Consider the following 24014-nt stretch of genomic DNA (forward strand, 5'->3'; position numbering starts at 1 on the left):
TCCCCTACAATAATGCAACATAAGTAAAACAAAACACACACACACACACACACACACACACACACACCTATATTCACCTATATTGGAAAAAGTTAACAAAACTTTGAATGGGCACTTTATTTACTCTTGTGTTTTATCTATTTTAAAGAATTTATAAAAAGTTAACAAAACTTTGATTGGGCACTTTATTTACTCTTGTGTTTTATCTATTTTAAAGAATTTATTGAGAAGCCACAATGTCCCTAGTAATCACTGAGATTAATGTTTGCATTTTGTTACACAGCATGACTATTACAAATAGAAGATCATTTAATCAGTAGGAATGTCCTCTAGATTAGTTTTTATAGGTTAATATTTGTTAATTCCCAAATCAAATATTTACTGAAGTAAATATTTCAATGGTTTATGTGTCACTAAATACAACTTTGATATATAAAAGTTCTTATTCCATTACTAAATTTAGTAATGCAAATAAAGTTTTAGTTTATTGCTTCTGTATAAAGCTTCGGCCAATTCTGAGAGGGCTAGAAAACTAATAATGTATTTAGAATTTGTTTAGAATGAGGTTGTTTTTATTAATATTTCTCTCAAGCAGAATTATACTTAAATCACTTGACTTTGAAAGATCAGGGTTTTAGTTTATCCAGATAGTACAATATTTCCTTAGGGGCATAGCAGCAGATATTTAATTTTCATACTTGGATATTTGATCTATACAAGTTTATGGATCAGCAAGCAATATAATTTGCCAGACATGTCTCCATTTTTCATTTTAGAAATAGACCAATTGCTTAGTGCACTAGTACGGCATTTCTTGTGTAACAGTTTCCACAGACTGTAATTGGTTTTCCTTTATAAAAAGAAAAGTATGAAGTTTGTATTCAAACTGGTTTATTGAAGGAGTAAATCTTTACATAGAGGATGACAGTATTACTTTTTAATGTATATGATTTTTTTTTAAAGAAAATCAGATACTAGGATAGCTTTCACTCAAAATAGGAAGACTGCTTTTTTTTCATTACAGCCTTTAGTATTTATATTGCCTTTTACTTCATAGGTAGGTTATTTTGATTAAAATAAAAAGGAATTAGAAAGAATATACCATGTATTTATTGATTATTTTCTATATGCCAGATATTCTGCTAAGCATTATATTTGGGTTTTATTTAATCCTTATAACCCTACAATTTATTGCAATTCACATTTTACAGATTAGAAAAAGACCAAGACGTAATAGTAAAATATAATGAAATAATAAAATTGATAATAAAAATCTGTATAATAAAAGCCTAAGCAATCGTTACAGTGGAACAACCAGAATGACCAGTCGCTACAATGTGCACTAGCCACCAGGGGGCAGATGCTCAATACAGGAGCTGCTCCCTGGTGGTCAATGCACTGCTCAGCCAGAAGCCAGGCTCACAGGGGCCAGCGCAGCAGCAGTGCTAAGGAGCAGCGAGCCGAGTGGTAAAGAGAAGCAAGCAGGTGGGGGGTAAGGAGCGAGAGGTCCCAGACTATGAAAGGGTGCAGGCAGGCCTGAGGGAAACCCCCCTCCAGTGCACAAATTTTGTGTATTGGGCCTCTAGTAATAAAATAATCACTAATATTCAGTAAATATTAGTGAATACAGACTATACCTGGAGCACTGTTTCAAGCACTCTGTGTGTGTTATATCATCTGGCTCACCACACATATGAAGTGGATTCAATTGTCATTCCTGTTTTACAAATGAAAAAGTAACTGACCCAAAATCATGAGGCCAAAACTCAAAGCAAGTAGCTGCATCCATAGTTGGTGCTAAAATATGACTCCAGGATCACTTGGGAAATTTTATGCTGCAAGGAAAAGAAACTTTGACACTCAAAGTGCTGTAGACATTTAGGGTATTTATCATCTCACATCCCAAAGCTCCCAAATAAAGCAGGTTCAAGACTGGTTGATGCAGTGATGTCATCAAGGACCCAGATTATCACTGTGCCTCTATTTTGCCATGTGAGTCTGGCTTCCAAAATCAGATCTACTCCTACCGGCTGTCTATTAAAGCAAGGTATTTAAACCCACTGAGCACAGTATATTCAATGTAATTGAGAATGACAACATTGCAGTGTAGACTCAGGACTGGAGGCAGGAAGGTGGCAGCTTCATATATTGGTACCCACTTCCTCATCTACAAGGTCAGGAGAATAACATCCTCTATGCCAGGGGTGGTTTGGAAGGTAAAGTCAATTAAAATACATAGAGTGTAAGAATCATGGCAGGCATATTGTAAGAGCTGCATATGTGTTAGATATTATTGTTGTTTTTCTTGTTATGCTATTGTGACAATGTCCAGAAAAAGAAATTATGGTTCCGTCTTAAATATTCAAATGGTCAGTCCATGAAGCAGATTTTCTCACATGCCCGCTTTATGGGAGTTGGGTTTCAGGCCCTTTCCTGAAATAATCACCAGATAGTGTAACAGGTGCACTTTTAGACCAATAGTCGGGACATCCGGGAGCTGAGGGCAGAGTCACCTTTCCTGAGGCACAGGGCCATGCAAGTATTAACCAAGGGGCAAGGTCCTCGTCACCCCTGGTTGCTGATGGGAGTGGAATTCTTGCGATAGCCCAACAAAAAGAATTTTCTGAGACTCACAAGGGAGGAAGAGTGATGTTTATTTCCACAGGATCACATCCCTGAGTTTCCAAAGACCCATTTCCCTTTGCCCAGTCATTGAAGAAGTGTAGCTGAGGCTTCAGTAGAGCTAAAATCGGAGGCAGTGTCCAGAGTTTCTTTCCACATTGGAGCCAGGTCAGTCCAGCATTAGGCTAGCTTCGCTTGTGTTTCCCCCTACAGTTCATCAATCCATTACATGTGGGGTCTGCAGGTCCACATGGCTATGGAGGAAGCACGGGCAAATGCCAGGAAGACAAGAATGAGCCAAGAGCATAAGAGCAACAAGAGAGAGAACTCCTTTGTTTGGGTATTCCCACTTTTTCACATGCTTGCAGTGGCCACGCCCATTCTGGACAATTATCCTTGTTCCCAGTTGTGACTGGCCGACAAGTACCTTCCCTATGTCACCCAACTTCACTGGGCATAAGTCTATCTTCCCTCTGTTGGATCCCTTCGCCAAGTGTTTTGCAGGGAATAGGCCAGTGGTTCCCTGGGGAGTGCAAAGTTGCAGGTCTATCTTCCCTCTGTTGGATCCCTTCCCCAAGTGTTTTGCAGGGAATAGGCCAGTGGTTCCCTGGGGAGTACAAAGTTGCAGCCTCCTGGTGAAGCTGCCCAAATTATATGCCTGTAATGTCTGGCTTTCCCCTTTGCCCCTTTTTCTATTATTAATAACTAGCTGATTACAACAGTATCACAAGGGTGGGGATAATTGAACAGACTTTAACAGCTATCCTCAGCTACCATGAACATGATGCAGAAGCTGTTAGCATTGGTGCATCCAAAGCACGTGACAGAAGCCAACACAGAAAAGGCAAGGAGCAGAGCATCCTTAGTTTGCCTCTTTCCTCTTCCATGTAACTGCTGATTGGTTAAAACACTCACTCAAAAATCAGGACTAGGTCACCAGGGCCATTGTGACTGACAGGGAGTCAGTTCTTGTTCTCCCTCAGGGCCCTGGAAGCTGCACAGTGACCTTCCCAATAAGAAGAGACTCCCTCCCACAGCCCTTTTGGTCAATATTACATGAGACACAGTGATTCCCTGCCAGGCACTTCAAACAAATGAGAATGATAATACAAATCAACCCGACTTTAGAAAATGGTTTTAAGAGTCAAATATGATAGCATGTGAAAATACTCTGTAAATCCAAAAGACACAGCAATAAAGGATGGGGGTTAACTTACGCCTATAGGACTTCTGATCCATCTGCTAGGGTGATAGATTAGTCCCTTCCTGATAATGGATTAATGGCAGATGTCTGTGGCTCATTAACTCTAGAATCTTAGTTATAAAAGTGAGCAACTTTATAGAACACATATTAGCGAGAAAATTAACAAAATGATCAGGATTTAATGTTTCCTAATGGGCCATTATATCTTTTTGGTTCTTGAAGTAGATTTAAAAAAATACGTGATTCTGTGGCATGGAGATTAATATAATTCTAAAGAACTGGCATCTGAAGACTAGTAGACATCTGGGGGTTTGCTCGCTTTGGCCTGGAAACTGGAATTCTCTGGGGGGAAAAAAATGTAGAGAATAGCAGCTGTTAGGAATCCTTTCTCTGAAAGCACAACCAAAATGTACCTAAGAATTAACACCTGCTACTGAGGCTATGTCTGATATACAAAATTAGCAAGGACACTATGCCCAGAGTTAAATTATCATCGTTTCAATTCTATTTAAAAATTGCTGTAGTGCCCGGCCAGCATGGCTCAGTGGTTGAGCATCAACCTATGAACCAGGAGGTTGCAGTTCGATTCCTGGTCAGGGCACATGCCCAGATTGTGGGCTCGATCTCCAGTGTGGGGTGTGCAGGAGGCAGCCGATCAATGATTGTCTCTCATCATTGATGTCTCTCCTATCTAATAAAAGACAAAAAGGGTAATTAACCGTACCTTTGCTACGCTTCCCATTGGCTAATCAGGGCGATATTCAAATTAACTGCCAACAAAGGTGGCGGTTAATTTGCATACTAGGCTCCAAGCGGTGGAGCAAAGCCAAACGTACCCGAAGCCTCCTGAAACCTGCCGAGCAGCGAGGCCTCACGGCCCCAGGATCAGCGGAGCCGGGAGGCCTCACGCCCCTGGGATCAGTGGAGCCTCGAGGCCTCACAGCCCCAGGATGGGCGGAGCGACGAGGCCTCAGAGCCCCGGGATCAGCGAAGCAGTGAAGCCTGACAGCTGGGGGGAGGGGGTGTCTGGCCGGAGCCCAGCCAGAGCGAAGGCCTGGGTCCCGGTTGCCAGAGGAAAAATGGTGCCAGCAGCCAAAGGAAGGGAAGGCCTATTGCATGAAACTCTTCGTGCAACAGGTCTCTAGTATATATATAAAATTGCTGTAGCTAAAGGACATTTGATCAAGAGGAAGCACTGAATTTTACTACAAATGGTGATTTGACTATAGCTGAAAATAGTTTATACCCAGAATGTGAAAGTTGAAGACACCACAGTAACTTGTATTGTTAAATATTGTTAAATATTGACACTTATCTATAGAAATAATTTCATTTTCTAGCGAAAGTAGTTTATTTTGATTTGGATATACTGTACTCAGGCGTTTTCCTAGAGCATTAGGATATCCTAGAGCACATTAAGCTTCTCAAATTTGGAAACTGATATTTTTTGTATCTGCCTATGCTTTACTCTTTGCTTCATCAATTAATGGTTTGTGCCTATTAAGACTGACATCATTTCTTAAGGTATATAAATGTCTATTCACTCTGTTGTACATCTGAAACTAATATAATATTGTGTCAACTATAATTTGAAACTAACTTTAAAAGATTGACATTGTAATGAAAGAGTCTCTTAATAAAAACAAAGTTATGTGTTTTATTTTTTGTTACGTGCTTTATTGTAATTCCAGTTGTATCTTTACAATACCAAATAATGAATGATCATCATCCAGCTAATTTTATCAAGTTCTAATTTTAAATTCTAAATTGACCAAGTTAATTTTAAGTGTCCAATGTTTGTGTACACAGGTTGAGATTCTTATTAAAGAATAAAGAGTTTTATTAATTTGTGATAAGCATGTTTATGTATGAGTATAAGAAATAGACTTTGTAAGTAGAATTTCAAATCTTTTAAATTTACTAGACAAATAATAATTTACTCCTCTCCTCCCCACCCCCAAAGTTTATGTGATGGTGAATCAGATGGCAAAAATTCTAGGTAGAAGAAGAAATGTTAGGACTTTTCCAGAACATGACTGTTTTCTGATTCTCTCTTAGGCTCCTTAACCTGCAATCATGGATTTTCTGGGTCAGTATGGGCCTAATTCTTGTAAAACAATCTCAGCCAAAAAGGCTATGGCAAATTGAAAGACGACTACTTGTGATATTCTTTGTGGAGTTGTAAAACTGTACATATTTTAAAACTAAGCAATTCCTTAGTATTGTAGTTCTGAGATCACACCTAAGGGACTCCAGGTTAATTGACTAAACTCTGAAAAATGCAGTCAAACCAATTATTCATTAATACGTTTTTAAAAGACATTTTAATGGGTCTTGTTTAATTCATGTAGCACTTTCCTTAATGAATTAAACTGATTCATCTGTACAAACACAGTGTTGTTTACATGAATATTGTTCATTTTAACATGTGATTGACAATATTCAGTTGTGGTCAAAACCATCTTTCAGAGTAGCTTAGCATAGTACAATGGGAGGCAGTCAATTTTTTATTTCAGTGCCAATTCTCTTTCTTATTAGCTGTCATTTAAAGCAAATTCATCATGTTTGTTTGTTTTCTTCCTTTCACACCCTAAGATACATGTTTTCTCTACTTCTTTTATAATCTGTTCCATTTAATTCTCTAATACACATGGAACTTACCATTTGATTTTTAAGTGGGCATACTATTTATTTTATATTTAAAAACCAATGATTCATTTGCTGAACATTAATTACATACCTACCATACCTTTGGCTCTGTGCTAAGCACCATGTATACAAAATGAATCCATGGCAGTTCTTGAGAAACATAAAATCATTGGCAAGACTGGCTGTAAAAAGATAAATTGCACCACAGTATGGAAAGGGCCAAAGAGCAAGAGGAGACACATAGCTATGCCTCCATTGATGCGGTTTCTGCTTCTTGGTGCAGCCAGGATGCTGAGTTCATGGGGTACTCTGGTCACAAAGCTGGACTCACATTAGCAGAAAAAAAGCAGGTGTACTACTGACTATGGACTCAGTCTAAGACTGGACAAAGACAGTAGACAAATATCATTGGGTAAGCACTGCTGCTGTCACTCCTAGGTCAATAGTCCAGAAAGATCAGAATATAATGAGTGATACCCAGGTAAATATCTACACAGGTGAAGAATGGTCCTTGGAATGTTTGCAATGCTATGATTAACCTGTGTGTGATGTGGAAATTTAGTTCAGAGAAGGCTTCTTTGGAATCTTCCTTTCCTTCCTCTTTTCTAAGAGCTCCCAACACTCCCGTCCACATCACTCTGCTTATCCTTCCTGTGGGACAAGAAGCATGTGTAGAAGAGAGTGGAGTGGGGAACATGGGTGAGGAAGAAAGCCACAGAGAGTCTGCTGTCACTTCATTCAACATCTAAAAACCATCACAAGCAAATGGCCTACTAAGAATGGATCCGTTAGTGATGCTAAGGTTCTTTGATTCTGTTCATTGTCGACTCCTTTCATTGACATGGATGGAGCCTGGTGAAATTCTCTTGGAAACTAGTCTTTGAGATGGTAATTCACAATGAGAAGCTATGAAAATTTCTGGGATGAACTAGTCCTATGAATCATTGTCCTACAATTAGCTGAAAGCTTGTTTGTTTTTTTCTAGTTTTTTTATTTAATTTATTGTTGAAAGTACTGCATATGACTCCTCTCCCACTCCCCTCCATTGACCCCTTCTATCCCGCACCAGCTCCCCCTCTCCCACCCCAGGCCTTCACCACACTATATTGTCTGTGTCCATGGGTTATGCATATATGCATATAAATTCTTTGGTTAATATCTTCCCATCCACCCACCCACCCCCGCCTTCCCTCTGAGATTTAACATTCTGTTCCATTCTTCTATGTCTCTGGATCTATTTTGTTCATCAGATTATTTTGTTCTTTAGATTCCACATATGAATAAGATCACTATTTTTTACTCTGAGCATCTGACTTTGTTCTCAGCAAAATCTGCACAAATAATCCATTTGTCTTACACATTGACTGACAGGTAAGTTTTGAACATTACCAACATAGTGCAGTAGGTCTCTCCAATCCTTTGCATACATTTCTATCAGATGCAAGAACTGACCTAGCAAAAAATCACCACAATTCACACAAACCAAAGGCATTACTTTATGTGTAATTATGACCAAATTGAGTATTTATCAGACTAAGAAGCTGTAATTTACATATCCCCAAGGTACAACTTTTTTTCCAATCCTGAGAATCATTATATAAATGGCGCGGCATGTTTTCTGTAACAATCCCTGCTATTTTATGATGAGCCGATAGCCCTACCATATTTATGCATTTACATTAAATTATAGGAACATCTTTATTTCTAAATGTTCATAAATAAATATACAATATGCACTGTGTATGATACAGTCTGTTACCAGCTACCTGAATTTGAGAGCAGTATTCATGGTCACGAGGAAAATAAACGACCAAAGAATACCATGAATTATCACATAGCTATAAAAATTCTCAATGGAATTATTACTTATAATTCCAATTCTGTCTTTTGTTAATGGTATGTAATTTAATGGATCTAACCTTTGGATTCCAAGTTTACTGAATGTCCTCATAAAATTCTTTGTCCTCCTGGGTCCAGGCAGTCAATCTCTATCTGACAGTGGTGGCCTTCATTTCACAGCACAGTTATACATACCAATCCATCCTTACCCGAAATGCATCACTATGTATTATGCATCTATCTTACCCCTTCTCTTCTTCATGGATCTTTAATGAGCACCTTGTAACAGCATATACTGGTCTCAGCTGTAATGAGATCATGGGGAGGGGATGACCAGGAATATTTTCGCCCTTGTAGAATTTATGTCACTCGTATTCCCCAATTCCAGTGCCTTTTTGCATGGCCTTATCTTTCCTGGAGTAATATATTCCTTCTAGAGTCACATCTAGAAACTGTAAATTTAAGTATGTAACTTAAAAAAAGAGGCAGATGATCTAGATAGCATAATCACTTTCTGAAGAATGCCTCAATTTTTAAAATATAGGCCCTGGCTGGGTAGCTCAGTTGGTTAGAGCATCGTCCAGAAACACCAAGGTTTCAGGTTGCATCTCCAGTCAGGGCACATACAAGAATCAACCAATGAATACATGAATAAGTGGAACAAAAAATCAATGTTTCTCTCTCTCTCTCAAAATCAATAAATAAAAATATAAGGGAACTGCCTGGACTTCTAAATTGAAATTTAAATCTTATATAATTTGCCTAAAGTATGACAGTACTGCTACTTGGCACATGGCCTAAAATTAGAGAATGTTAAACAGGTAAATGGAAATTAAAGTCCTTGAGGATATGAAGAGAATGCCAGTGCCAGGTCCACTATTTCAATTCTCATTTGATTAAAGGTTAAAGAAAATCAGCCGATAGCCTACTACTCAAATTGAGATTTTTTTTCTTAACAGTGAGACTGTGATTAGAATGTGAGGCAAACTGGGCATTTTCAGGCTGACTTACCAGGTTCTGGTGTGACTGCTGCCTTTGAGAGCTATGGGTTCTTCTTCCTCAGCAAATGGGACCCTTAGAAACATAACCCTTCACTGAAAAAAAATAGATCTTTTGAGGAATGATAGTTTTGACTGTAAAAAGAAAAAAATCATCTTCTGTTTGATCTATTTCTTGAAAGTCTGCAAACTAACTTTTAAAGTTCTAGACTTCCTCAAAAACTGTGTATTTCATTCCAAGACTCAGAGCAATAGAGTTGGACCCATGATTGGTGAGATGTGCTGTCATATTCTGGTTACCACCCTCCACTTTGCCTGCCTTGGCCCCTAGACCAGGCTTTTTAGTGTGCACAGAGCTCCTGATGAGTTTCAAATTAACAAATAAGATGCCACCAGACCTCATCATTGGTTGACAAGATGCTCAAAGCATCACTCTATAGCAAAACTATATCAGACCTTATGAGTCACTTTCTACAAAAATGGCTCTGAATTATAGTTCTAAATGCCTTTGTTCTTCATCCACCAATATATTTTAATCTATCTAGACCAGGGGTCCTCAAACTTTTTAAACAGGGGGCCAGTTCACTGTCCCTCAGACCGTTGGAGGGCCGGACTATAGTTTGAAAAGAAACTATGAACAAATTCCTATGCACACTGCACATATCTTATTTTGAAGTAAAAAAACAAAATGGGAACAAATACAATATTTGTATTTGCATGTGGCCCGCGGGCCGTAGTTTGAGGACCCCTGATCTAGACTATATCTTTTAGTTATAAAGTGCTAATTAAGAAATTATAAAAATTTTTGTACTGTGATGAATAAAGAATAATGACTATAAACAGCCTTACTGTTAAAGGGATGAGCAAGGAGAAATTTATGCATTCATTTTTAGAGACAATTTGAGGACCTAATAAGATATTAAAATTTTTAATGATCTATATGTATAGTGAGACTATTATATTCATAAAGAGGAAAACCTGTACTGTTTGAAGGCTCCTTGTGTTTAGACAAAGGGGAAATGGGGCAGAACATAGACAAGCACTTGTGGCTTCATCCTGTTGTCACTCAGACACTACAATAGACGTAGCCACAATAAACTACTCAACATCCCTTGAAGATTCCACAAGGGAAGTCTCCCCACAGGAATAATCACAGTTCATGGTGGGAGGATTGTTTGGTGGCTAGAGGCAGATCTGTGAAGGGGAGTTCTTCCACCTTGAATAATAGTATGTGTATTTGTCTAGGAGTTTATGGAAAGGATAGTTAAATATGTTTTTGGACAAGTTGGATGTTTTAAGACCAGCCACTATCTGCAAAGAGAACAACCAGAAATTGACCAAAGATCCATGAAAAGAAATGGGATCCTCATGATCTGCCAATTGAAAGGGATTCAAGTGTTGTTTGGAAAACTTCAAATTCAACTCAATTGAGGAAGAGCTCAAAGTGGTCATATTTCACTTAGAGAAATTAAAATTATTGGGATTGATCATTCCTAGTAAGAATGAAATAATTTACTTTCTAATATGAATTGATAGCTTGGAAGCACCCTGATCTTCACACTATGAAAGATAACCCCATGACTCAGCCCGGGTGGGGGGGTGTAAAAAATAGACAATGACCCTCATTATCATACTCCCTCCCCCCAAAAAATAATGAAATAGTAATCAAATAAAGCTGTTAATTGTTAGGTAATTCCTTTGTGGTCATTGGACTTTACACACTTATGAAATACCTGGCTAGTGATAATTTAATCTTGTTTAGAAGAAGGGCATAGAGCTAATGTTTGCAAAAGGAATCTCCAAATTTGGTACAATTACTTATAGTCATATAAAGGGATCTATGGAATATTGTCTCAGGAAAAGAGACAATATTCTCAAAGTGAATATAGATAGCTACTGTGGGTAGATGTGGGCTTTTATTTTCAGTTGAGCTCTTTCCCACAGCAAAGTGAATAGCACCCCCACACACATATACAGGCCAAAACTTGTATGGAACCCTAAAGACTCTAATGAGGAGTCAAGCAATGAGAATGGGCTAACACATCCCCCATTGCTATGATGAAAATCCACCAGAGAGTTGTACTTGAGTCATTGTCTCTAACACTGCCTCCTGAAAGCCAGCCAAGATCTGCAACTTGAGATTAATGGTGATAGATGCGAACCTACCAGAGAGGTTTTTACCACATCCAAGTCTGCAGTTAATCAGACTTTTTCTTAATCGCTTCCTTTACTTTAGCAAAGGAAGCGATTAAGAAAAACAGTCTTCTTTTACAGAGTTTTAAACCACACCAGCAGCCGCATCCACAGGTCAAAAAGACCAACATTGATTGCTCTATTAATCCAAGTACCTTTCAAAAAGGGAACAGTTAAAAGGATTATATGGTTTTTTCCTATCACATTAAAACCAACTTTTTTTTTTTGATCAAACAAGGAATTTTTTCCTACCAAAATTGGAGAGAGAAAAAAAAAATCAAGGTAATTCCTTCCAGGTGTTAAACTTAGCAAAAAAGAACAAAAAAAAAACTGATTGAATAGGAAAATTTCTGTTGTGCAAATGAAGTAAAATGTGTGCTTACATACATATGCATACATGAATTATGAATACACCAAACTATAAATATAACCCATTAGTGCCAGCATGAAGCACAAAAGTAGCACATTTTTATGGTCTCAACATCTTAATTAGCATAAAAGGCATAACATTATAATTAAATAATTATTGATTAACACAAAGACAGAGAAGCCAGATGTGTTGAATGGGCTTAGTAATTAACTAAGTAAACTACAGGTGTTTAAAATTCATAGCATACAAATGAAATGTATACTTATTTTTTAATCATCTGTAGGCAAATCTTAGTGTATTCAGGTGCAGCAATTATGTACCATAAATGTCAATATCTGTGAATGTACATTATACTTTCACAAATAATATTTGAGGCATCACTGGCATGAAATAGTTTCAGTGCTCCAATGCTTGGTGTTTAGAAGGCTGTTGTTCCAGGGACATTGCTGATTCTGCTCTTTGGACCTGATGAACAACAAAAGTAGACAAACCAGTATAAATGAAGGCTTGGCTAGTGAATGGACAACTAAAAGGTAAACACAGATAAGAGAAGAGGAGCTTGACATGTACAGGAAAAACAAAAGTTTTCTCTGCAAATTGAAGGGTTTTTCTGTTAACTTTTACTGTGCTTTCCCCACGCACCTTTAAGGTGGCCCTTCAGTAAAAGTGGGCTTCATTGTCCTGGCCAGGTGGCTCAGTTGGTTGTACTGTCTTCCATACACCAAAAGGTTGCAGGTTTGATTCCCGATTGGGGCAAGTCTGAGAAACAACCAATTGATGTTTATCCCTCACATCGATGTTTCTCTCTCACTTTCTCTCTCTCTCTCTTCTCTCTCTCTCTCTCTCTCTCAAAGTCAATAAAAACCTATCCTTGAGTGAGGATTTTTAAAAAGTGGGCTCTATTCATATAATTTCTTCTGGGATTAATCATTTCTTTAGAGCCATTATTAGGAACCTGGAAGTTTTTGTTTGGTTCCTTCCAACAGCGATCAAATGGCTCAGAAAAGCTGTAACTATTGGCTACTGATGGCTCGTAGCTTCAGAGAATTGTCATCAGCCAATGAGACCCTTTCTGCTCAGTCCCTGAGTCATCCTTTATTGATCTCTTATCTCATCTCCACATGCTATTCTGCCTCCAAAAGATATTTCACCTCTCTGTTCTGCCCCTCTCTACTGCTATCACCTTTCTCCTAGTCACCATACCTGCTATAGTAACCACCTAACTGGCTTCCACTTTTAATCCATTTTCTCTACAGTTATTAAAATTATCTTTTAAAAAAATACACAAGTGATATCAATATTTGATCTCCCAACTTGATTTTGAGTAAAATCCAGACTCTTTAGCATTTCTTGTTTCCTATTGCTTTAACCCAGTGGTTGGCAAACTGTGGCTTTCGAGCCACATGCGGCTCTTTGGGCCCTTGAGTGTGGCTCTTCCACAAAATACTGACTTCTGAGCATGGGCCACGAAGTTTCAATCGCACTGTACGTGCGCGCCCACACGTGGTATTTTATGGAAGAGCCACACTCAAGGGGCCAAAGAGCCACATGTGGCTCGCGAGCCTTAGTTTGCCGACCACTGCTTTAACCTCATCTTCTATGACTCTTGCCCTCCTCTCACCTTCACTCCAGCTACATAGACCTTCAATTGGTCCCTGGAATATTTATTTTTATTTTTTAATATATTTTTATTGATTTCAGAGAGAAAGGGAGAGGGAGAGATAGAAACATTAATGATGAGAGAGAATCATTGATCGGCTTCCTCCTGCATGTCCTTCACTGGAGATTGAGCCCACAACCCGGGTATGTGCCCTGACCAGGAATTGAACCTTGACCTCCTGTGAAGGAGAAACATCAATTGGTTGTTTCTCATACTTACCCCAGCCAGGGATCAAACCCGCAACCTTTTGGTATACGGAAGACACTCCAACTAACTGAGCATAGGTTGATGCTCAACCACTGAGCCACGCCAGCTGGGCCAATCCCTGGAATATTTAGACCTCTTTGCTGTTTGCACTTGTAGTCTTTTCTCAAATCTTCACATGTCTAGTTCTTTCTCATCTAAACATTTTAGCCCAAATGTCAGCTATTGGAGAAGCCTTCTCTGACCATTCCTCATTCCCATCACCCTTCAGCATATCATTTTCTTTTTGTTAGTTTTTGCAATGTATTATTATTATTGTTTATTTGTTTACTTTATTGCCTATCTTCTCCATTAGAATATATGTTTCATCATGAGGCCTGGGATAATATTTTATATTCACTCTTAAATCCCAATGCATACCTCATATGTGAGGAATTCACGGGACAAAGAAACTTCAGCTTGGGTGCTTAACTAGTGAAGTATCTAAGCGGAGTTTGAGCTTAGAGTGGTAAGTTAGTAAAGAAGTAGCAAGGTTTGTTCACATAGGTTCTGGGCCCTTAATTCCCTATCTCTGGTGATAGAAAGTCTCTGTACCTTCTGGTACAGGTAGGGCACCTTTCACGTGGGAGATTTATTTCCTGCTTTCAGAGGACAGAGAGAAGGGTCAGAGCGTTCTTGCACTGACTCTTTCTCAAGGAACTTTAATTAAAAATAATCAGTGTGCCACTTTGGCATATTTGGGTGTGGCCTGCCTTTAACCCCAACATCTTGCTGTTCTCATTCAAATTTTAATACAATCATTGCAAAGAATAGTGCAGTTTGTAGTGCCAACAAATTAAGTGAGAACTACATTGAGAGATTTTATGAGTGTAACAAATATGTATCATTAGTTCATAAATTCACTTTTGTTTTATTCGTATAAATTTTAGTCAAAGTCATGTTGAAAGGAACTTACAGTCTGCAATAGAAATTGCTATAAATTTTGAGATGATGCTAGTTCATCCTGAACCTAATGAATTCTATTAAAATGGGAGACAATAATACTTCTGTAGTTATCAAGACTAACTGTAAGAGATTAAACTTGATGGCCAGGAAAGGGAGCAGTCATTGTACAGGTTGCCTGCAGGTAAACTGTCTTGTGCTCAACTTAATTCACTAGCTAAAGCAATTATTTTTCTACGATATTTTCCTCTTAGAGTGTTCCTGCAAATGACTCAAGTCAACAACCCCCCCAAAAAAAAACGATGTAAAAGGTTTTATTATCAATAAAGTGCTGTAACTGTGAAGGTAACTGAATGATATGTGTAGCAAACCAACCACCAAAGAGAAAGAGATAAAGTGTTTTATTTTTTATGTAATCTGAGGCATCCTTATAATAGTACTTTGAGTTCCTGAGTTGAGGAAAATCTAAAAGTGTAGAGTAACTTTACCTCCTGGTGTGAACTGGAAGTGTCTCTAACCTCATGATTCCTGTGCATCACAGCAGAGAATAACAGGGGAAGGTTTCCCCCCTGTCCTTGCTCAGAGAGTTCTCCTCCTGGTTGTTTTCAGTCCTGTAGAGTAACTTTGCCTGCTGGTGTGGACTGGAAGTGTTTCTAACCTCATGATTCCTGTGCATACACAGCAGAGAATAACAGGGGAGGGTTTCCCCCCTGCCCTTGCTCAGAGAGTTCTCCTCCTGGTTGTTTTCAGTCCTGGCCACATGTAAGTTCAAGGGCTTTGCACTTCACACCAGCTTCCCCTATGTTTTCAGAGTTCCAAACTCAATTCCTGGCACTTAGAAGCATCCTACGCACTGAGGTGGGGATAGTCCTCATCCTACTGAGGTGGGCCTGGGCATCATTTGAATTGTATCATCAAAGGGCAGTCTCTGGGCCTTTAAGCAAAGACCATGTGTGGTGCCCACTTCAACATGTCCCCCTGGCGCTAGTGACAACAGAGTTTGCTCAAAGTGGTGTCTGTAAAATCAACATAAACTGACCTGGCTCCTGTGTCCACAGCTTCCCTGCAGGTCTAGTGCCCTGGTCTCCCAACCTCCTTGCCCTGTCTCCATCATCACACCTCCTCCTGCTCTGCACAGGCAGGAAGCTGTAATCTTTCATTTACTTGGGAGTCTAGAACCATCTATTCTTTTCAATCTATTATTGTGACAAAAATATTTTGATCTTAGTCCTTCTGACACCCCACAAACACTACAGGGCCTCTCTTGAGGATTAAACACTTGGGCTGTTGTCTCTGCCAAGAGGTCTGAAGGGTTTTCTTGAGATGTATGTGTTGGGTATTGCCTCCTTTGTTATTTTGCTCTGGCTGTGGTGGAATTTTCTAGAAACAAGTAAGGAGAAAGGACTTAGCTCCCTTCAGAGTATGAGGAATTGTAAGGGTTTGGAGGGAGTACACAGTAGGCAATGGGATAGTACCAGATCATACCTAAAGGTACAGACTGCGTGGGAGCAAGTGCTGGGTTGGCCACTAAATAGGCAAGTTATTTAATTTATTCATTAGCTAAATGGGCAATTTATTTTACCTCTCTGTGACTTACTTTTCTCATATGCATTAGTTTCTCATTATTTCACTCTAACAAATTACCACACACATGGTGTCTTAAACAACAGAAATTTATTCTCACAGTTCTGGAGGCCAGAAGTCTGAAATCAGTTTCACGGGGCTGAAGTCAAGGTGTTGGCAGGGCCATGTTCCCTCTGGAGCTTGAGGGGAGAACCCTTTCTTATCTCATCCAGCATCTGTTGGTGCCAACGTTCCTGGGCTAGTGGCCACATCACTCCGATCCCTGCCTTCATGGTCACATTGCCTTCTCCTCTTCTTTCTTGTATCGAGTCTCCTTCTGCCTCCCTCTCATAGGATGCATGTGATTGCATTTAGGCCCTCTCAGATAATCCAAGATAATCCTCCCATCCTGTGATTCTTAACTTAATCACATCTGCAAAGTTCTTTATTGCCATAGAAAGTAAAATTCCTAGGTTCCAGGGAGTAGAATTTGCACGTGTTTTGGGAGGGCTATTATTCAGCCTATTATAAATTAGGTTGGTAATAGTATATACATGAAAATTAGAGGATATAATATATGAAAAGTACTTAGAAAGATGTCTACATGCAATAAAGCACTCAATAAATGTTAGCACATGATGGTGATATCAATGATAATGAAACAAGAAACTGCAGACAAAAAGTTTCAAAATGAACAAAATCTTTAAAATGAACATAGGTAGAGGGCCTCATCTCTGGACTCTTGATGTGTGCTAACCTTGGAATGTTCTTATTCAAAAGATTGTATCTCTACACAGTTTAGGCATGTGATACATATAGTCACGTCTGGTTTTGTCTTTGTTAATTTGCACTTGAAATTTAAATCATTTCAACAATTTCAACCATCCTGAGTTCTCCCTAAGGAGAAAATCAAAGATATGATTTGATATGATTGTCACCGTCTGTTCCCTTGTCTCCTGCCCACCCAGGATACAGACCTAATGACATTCAACATTTCTGTACATCGGTCATGGTGGCGGGAACATGGGCCTGGTTGTGTCCGAAGAGTGCTGCCTCCATCAGCCCACGGCATGATGAATGATTACACGTACGTCTCTGTCACAGGCTGCATCGTCGACTTCCAGTACCTGGAGGTCATCCACAGTGCCATCCAAATCCTACTTTCTGTAAGTGTCACATCTGTGTCATTGTCTGATCAGGACCCTCCTTTAGTGACATTTTGTATCTAAACCTTCTGTCCAGAGACATGGAAATAGTATCGATTATGCTAACATCAGTTATACTTAATGGCAGGTGATATCTTTTTCCAATAGGTATCCAGACATGTTGTCTCTAGAACCAGTTAGTTGCTGTCCTTTCTAGCTTGAGATACAATCCACCCATTCAATGAAATAGTATCACTGTTTCCCACCCAATGCCTCAGGCTTTTCTACTTCCCTTCTACTACAGCTTCAACTTCTCATGCATTCTTTTAGTAATGCACATTAGCTCTAGAGAAAGAAGATGGAAACACAACAATCAATGGTTTGTTCAATCTAGTAAATTTCACATTTCAAAAAATCATTCCTTAAGAGAACAAATCCCGGAGTGTGTTACACATTCTGGTGCCTAAAATTTGGGGTCAGGACACAGCTCCACCTAGAGCAACACAGAGGAAATGGCTTGATTGGACCACAGAAGGTTTATGTGCTTGAAACTTCTTAATTTATTTCCACCATGCTATCCCACCCACAGTTTGATCACTGTGGAGTGTAATTAATTTAAGCTATCTACCATCATCAAGAATGCTATTTATTTGAGATCCAGCAAGTACTTGGCATTTTGTTTGAGTCAATACACAATAAAGCCATTCTTAACTATGCTCTTCACATAAACTAACTACCTCAGCCCTATCTAGCTGGTTAAAGTCAGAAAGAGAGCTATAGACTCAATAATAAATTAATAGATGACAGAAATATAGGTGTGTGTCAATGAAAAAATGTACCTTGGAATTATTTTTAAGAAGAACTTTGAGAAATCCCTGATATCATTTACTGTATTTGTACCTTGGAATTATTTTTAAGAACTTTGAGAAATCCCTGATATCATTTACTGTATTTGTTATCTACTGCTGTGTAACAAAACGCTCCAAAATATAATAACTTAGAATAATACCAGTTTATTGCTTAGAGTTCTGTGCATCAGGAATTTGGACAAGGCTCCACTGGGTAGTTCTGTTCCATGTGATACTGGCTAGGATCACTCATGTGAACCTTCCCACCAAAACTCTGCTGTGGTTAGAACATCCAAGAAGAACTCACTCAGATGTCTGGTGCTGGCTGTTGGAAAAAATTGATAGGCTTTCTTATAGCAAGGCACCTGAATTCCAAAAGAAGCCCAATATGCAAGCATTTTCCAGCCTGTACAGGCATACCTCATTTTATTGCACTTCACTTTATTGCAGATTTTGCATTTTACTAACTGAAAATTTGTGGCAACTCTGCATTGAACAAGTCTATTGGCACCATTTTTTAATGTTATGTATATATTTCTATGTATTTTTAATTAACTTTATTGAGGTGACATTGGTTAATATGATCATACAGATTTCAAGATTTCAAGTGTGGGTTCTATGTTACAAGATCTGTACATTGCACTGTGTGCTCACTACCCAAAGTCAAATCTCTTGTCACCATATATTAGATCCCCCTTCACCTCCACCCCTTCCCTCTGGAGACCACAACACTGCTGTTTGTGTCCATGAGTTTCAGTTCTTATATTCCACATATGAGTGAAATTATATGACTCTTAGCTTTTTCTGACTGATTTATTTCACTTAGCATAATATTCTCATCCTTTCTTGTGGCTGAGTAGTATTCCATTGTGTATATGGACCACATCTTCTTTATCCAGTCCTCTATTGCAGGACACTTTGGTTGTTTCCATTTCTTGGCCACCATGAACAATGCTGCAATGAACATAGGTGTGCATATATTTTTGTGAATACATGTTTTTAAGTTTTTCAGGTATATACCCAGGAAAGGTGTATATTTTCCAACAGGCTCAGATTATGGTTAGCATTTTTTTAACAGTAAAATGTATTTAATTAAGGTATGGAAATTGTCTTTTTAGACAGAATTCTATTACACACTTAAGAGATGAAAGTATAGCATAAGCATGAATTTTATAAGTAGTGGGAAACCAAAAAAAAAATGTGACTCGCTTTATTGCAATATTTGCTTTATTATAGTGGTCTGAACCTACCCCCCAATATCTCCAAAGTATGCCTGTACTTGAGTAATGCTTACTACTGTCTATTTGGCTACAAGCTCTCAGATGACTGATATGACTAAGCCCAGAGTCATTTTGGGAGGAACTATGGAAAGTGAGACTATTAGGAAACATGGCTTATTTGGGGCCACTGATGCAGCGATCTCACTTCACTTTATTAATTATTGTTCTTTAACCTGCATATGTCAAATTTTAAGATAGTGTTTTAGAGCACATTTTAATTAGAATGTTTTTTTAAAAACTAATGATTCAATTTTTTTAAAAAAAAATCAAAGATCTTTTAGGGTTTTTGTTCACTGAAAGCCAAATTTAACACTGAATTCAAAGAAGGAGGTTGTACCCAATGCTAAGGAATTTTTATTCAGAGATATAACAAGGAATCTGCTTATTCTTGGTTTCTATGATCATTTTTAAATACACTGTCATTTGTCAATATACGTCTATCAATCTTTCCCTATTCTATGGTCTTTCTTTATTAATCATATATATATATACATATACATACATACATACATACATACATACATGGGTAGGTATGGAAAAATACATGCAAGTTAAAATTATTACAATGGCTTTGTTAACTCAAAATAATGTTACAATTGTAAACCTACTTTTGCCCACCCCTATATGTGTGTGCGGGCGCAGGTGTGTATGTGTGGGGGGGGAGGGGGAGGTGTGTGTGTGTGTGTGTGTGTGTGTGTGTGTGTGTGTATAATATAGTATTTTTTTTAAATGTGGAGGCAAATTTTCTCTTAAAAATTTTATGGTAAAAGAGTACTCTATTATCATATACTAAATTATAAAGGTTCTTATGGAAACATTTTTCTACAATATTTCATAGGTGGAAAGATCCTCCTCCTTTTAAAAATTATTCATATAAAATTGCTAAACCATTTCAAGGAATGATGGCATGATGTCCAAATCTTTAAAATACAGGAGGATACTATGGAATCAAAAAGTCATTTACCCATAGGAACTCCGGTCACTTGAAAAGCAAGGTGAAAGTATTCATTTGATAAGGAGCTGAACTGTCACATAAAAACCTATGCTCGAGAAATACTGAATTCAGTGTATGTTGCCACTAAAAGTGCTTGTCATTTATAAATGAATTCCTCAACGTATTATTTTAGTGAACATTCAAAGCTGACCACCTGAATCCACAGTCAGGACTCTATTGGTCAGCCTTCTGGAAAAAAAAAAAAGATTAGTTGTTGATCTCTGGCTTTTATTGTGTAATATACCTACAAGACAAGATTTCCAATATTATTTTAGATTAAAATGAAATATATCCTGAATATTTCACAACTTTCAAATTATGTATTGTTGTCTTTGATTTTAGATGGGTTTCTTGCACTTTCCACTTATTTCATAGCAATATATTTACAATTATGAGAATTGTGTTTTTTAAATCTTATAGAAAGGAGATACTTCCTGCATAAGTTGTCTAAAACTAATACTAGTGTATGTCATTTGTACACAGCATCTATGGGTTTTAATAACAAAATATGTGAGCATTTAAAATTCATATTCCTCTTATATCATAACATTCTCTTTAATAGTGTGTGTACGATTGGATTTTACTCTGTATGTTAATCATTTACCACAGACATTTATGTCTCCAACCACAAATTCCATACCACTTCCAACAACAGAATTAAGTCTCCCAAGACCCAGACGCTCATAATTATCCCACACGTTTGCAGGTCTTCATAAATTATTACTGACCTACTAGTTTTAAATAATCTGCTAAACATTGACTACTCAACGCAAAAGCGAGCTAAAACATTTGGTGGACTTAAATACAATTTCAACAGAGCACTGTGAAGCTTAGTTAGGAATCATATCTAGAAAATATGAGAAAATTTTAATAATTAATCAAGACAAACATTGTGATTGAAGTCTTATGGAGATATTAGAATCAAGAAAACTAATGTTACTGATGTTTTATTTAGGGTAATTTAATGTCATTCACAGACATTTTATCTTTAGCCCTAGGTATGAATAATTATTAAATTGGAGAAAAGTAGCTTTCATAAGAACAAGAATTAATTTTTAAAATATTTACACTGTCCCTTTAAACAAATTTTGTGTAAATTCCACACACACAAAAATCTTAATGCCATTTTTGTATTCTTTCTAAATGAAAACAGGCAGATTATCATTCATTCAGAAAAACATACTCAGTAAATCCCCACTGTGTACAAGGCACTATGCTAGGAGCTTTGGGGATGAGAGGATGGAATTAAACTGACAAAGTTGAATTAGACATGATCCACCCATGTTATCTGTCAGTCTATGAGGGGAGATCAGACAGCCATCAAAGTGCCATAGGATGGACAGAAAATGGGAGATCCATAATTAAGATTCTAAGTGCCTTCGGAGCTCATGAGAGGAAATAATATTCAGGGAAGCTGAGATATTTAATTTAGGTCCACAGAGTTTACTCTTGGAAGTGAACTTGTCTTTTAGTGGCTCAAACTTTAATATTTCAAGGACATCCCAAATGAGTTACTGGAGGGATTACAGAAGCTTACATTCATGCCAGCACAGCGAGAATCAAGAATTCTGAGAGTTCAAGCAATTACCTCTTTGGGTCCATGAAAACAATATATTAAAGCCTATCACAAGGGGCAAAAATGGAGGCATTCAGCAGAGTGAAAACAAGTAACAGGCTGGTTGTCCTGACAAGAGGGCAGAGAAACTCCTTCTGGATGGAGTTCATAGTCCCAGACAAAAGAGTTGCCTTGGCCCTGGTGTGGTGGCTCAGTTGGTTGGAGCATTGTCTCTGAGTGGGACCAATTGTCTCTGAGTGGGTTCAGATATATTTAGCAGACAAAGACTTCAAAGCACCAATTATAAAAATGTTCAAAATTAAAGGAAATCATGTTCCCATACACCAGAATGATTGTGGGTTTGATTCCCGGTCAGGGCATGTACAAGAGGCAACTGATAGATGTTTCTCTCTCACATCAATGTTTTTCTGTCTTTCTCTCTTCCTTCCACTTTCTCTAAAATTAATTTTAAAAACTTATGCTCAGGTGAGGATTTTAAAAAAAGCTGCCTTAGACAGAAAGGGCCAGATATGGGTCTTGATATGGGTCTTATTACAACTAGCCCAAGACAAGCTCCAAGAAAACTGAGGTTCAGATGTCCCATGGCTGCCGTTGCATCTTGCAAAAAAAGAGAACCTTTGGTTATTTCTCACATGTGTTCACAGAAGGGACAGAATAAGCTGAGAAATAAAAATAAAGCAGGGGAATAGTGCATAGTTCACTTTGGCCTAGGTAGAGTATATGCACAGAAATAGTGGCTTAAGTTGGAAGAAAGGTTAATGGAGGCACTTGAGTACTAAATGAAGGTCTTGAGCCTTTACCCTAAGTGAAAAATAAAAACCTATTTTTAGTTTATAAGTAAGAAAATGGCATGCACCGAATTCTGAATTTAGGAGGCTATTCTAATAGGCGTGTGCAGGATGGATCCGATAAGGAAGAACATTATCGGGATAATCTTATAGGAGTCTGGGCCACGTGCCCTGGTGTGTCCTTGGAATACATATCCTACAAACTGAACCTCAAGAAGGATTCCATGGTGACATAAGTTTGACTGATGTCATGTTATATTCTCTCCTTGGAGATTCAGCATGTGAATTAGCATATTAAAGTTTCTGAGAAACCCCACTGTTTAAAAAACTAATTAAAAGTAAAGACTAAGGGACTCTTCCAGATAAAAGGAGACTGAGGAAACATGACAACTAAATGAAACACGTGATACTGAACCAAAAAACAGACAATTGTGGAATCGTTGTTAAAAAATGAATAAAGTCAACAGATTAGACAATAATATTATACCAATGTTAATTTCCTGGGTTTTATCATTGTACTGTGGCAATGTAAGGTGCTAACATTTCAGGAAACTGGGTGAAGGATATACAGGAATTCTTTGAACTTTTTTTTTTTACATTTTCTGTGTAAGTCTAAAGTTATTTCAAAATGAAACTTTAAAAAATATTTTTAATTGAAAAATAATATCAAAATTTCCAAACAATTTTCTAAAGGAAATAATTTAGGAAATACTGGTTTGAGAAAAGTTATGAAGTTTCAGTGAGAGTGGTTCAGAGGATAGACGCAAAACCATTACTGAGATTCAGGAAGTGACTGTGAGTGGAGGTGAAGGAGATGGGATCTCCCTTCGGCCCACCTGGCCAAGGAGGAGAGAGATGTCTACAGCCATACAGCAGCTGGGGAAAGACCTGGGTTGACAGAGAAACAAATGGATTTAGATTTGGACACATGATGAGTCTTGACTGCATTATTGCTCTTACCATTTTTAGGTGCATATTTATTTTTAACACCTAATTACAAAAAATAAAAAAATAAAAACCCAAAACCTTCAGCAGGAAAAAAGAGTTGTTATGATATATTATATAAAATAACAACAACATGTAAAGAAACAGAAAAATATGACCCAATTTCCAGGAGAAATTGTCTCTGAGTGGGTTCA

At 37.9% G+C, this 24014-nt stretch overlaps 1 protein-coding gene across 1 annotated transcript in view; it reads left to right on the forward strand.

The window, feature by feature from the left end:
* NKAIN3 (Na+/K+ transporting ATPase interacting 3) overlaps positions 1-24014 on the forward strand; it is a gene marked incomplete at its 5' end in the record, with an annotated part of 116691 nt that overhangs the window by 2575 nt on the left and 90102 nt on the right. The window contains one exon of the mRNA XM_014540396.1: positions 17213-17410. Coding sequence (XP_014395882.1) covers positions 17213-17410 — 198 coding nt within the window. The remainder of the gene's footprint in view (positions 1-17212; positions 17411-24014) is intronic.

The sequence above is a fragment of the Myotis brandtii genome, unplaced genomic scaffold (genome assembly GCF_000412655.1).
Source record: "Myotis brandtii unplaced genomic scaffold, ASM41265v1 scaffold1053, whole genome shotgun sequence".
Lineage (NCBI taxonomy): Eukaryota > Metazoa > Chordata > Mammalia > Chiroptera > Vespertilionidae > Myotis > Myotis brandtii.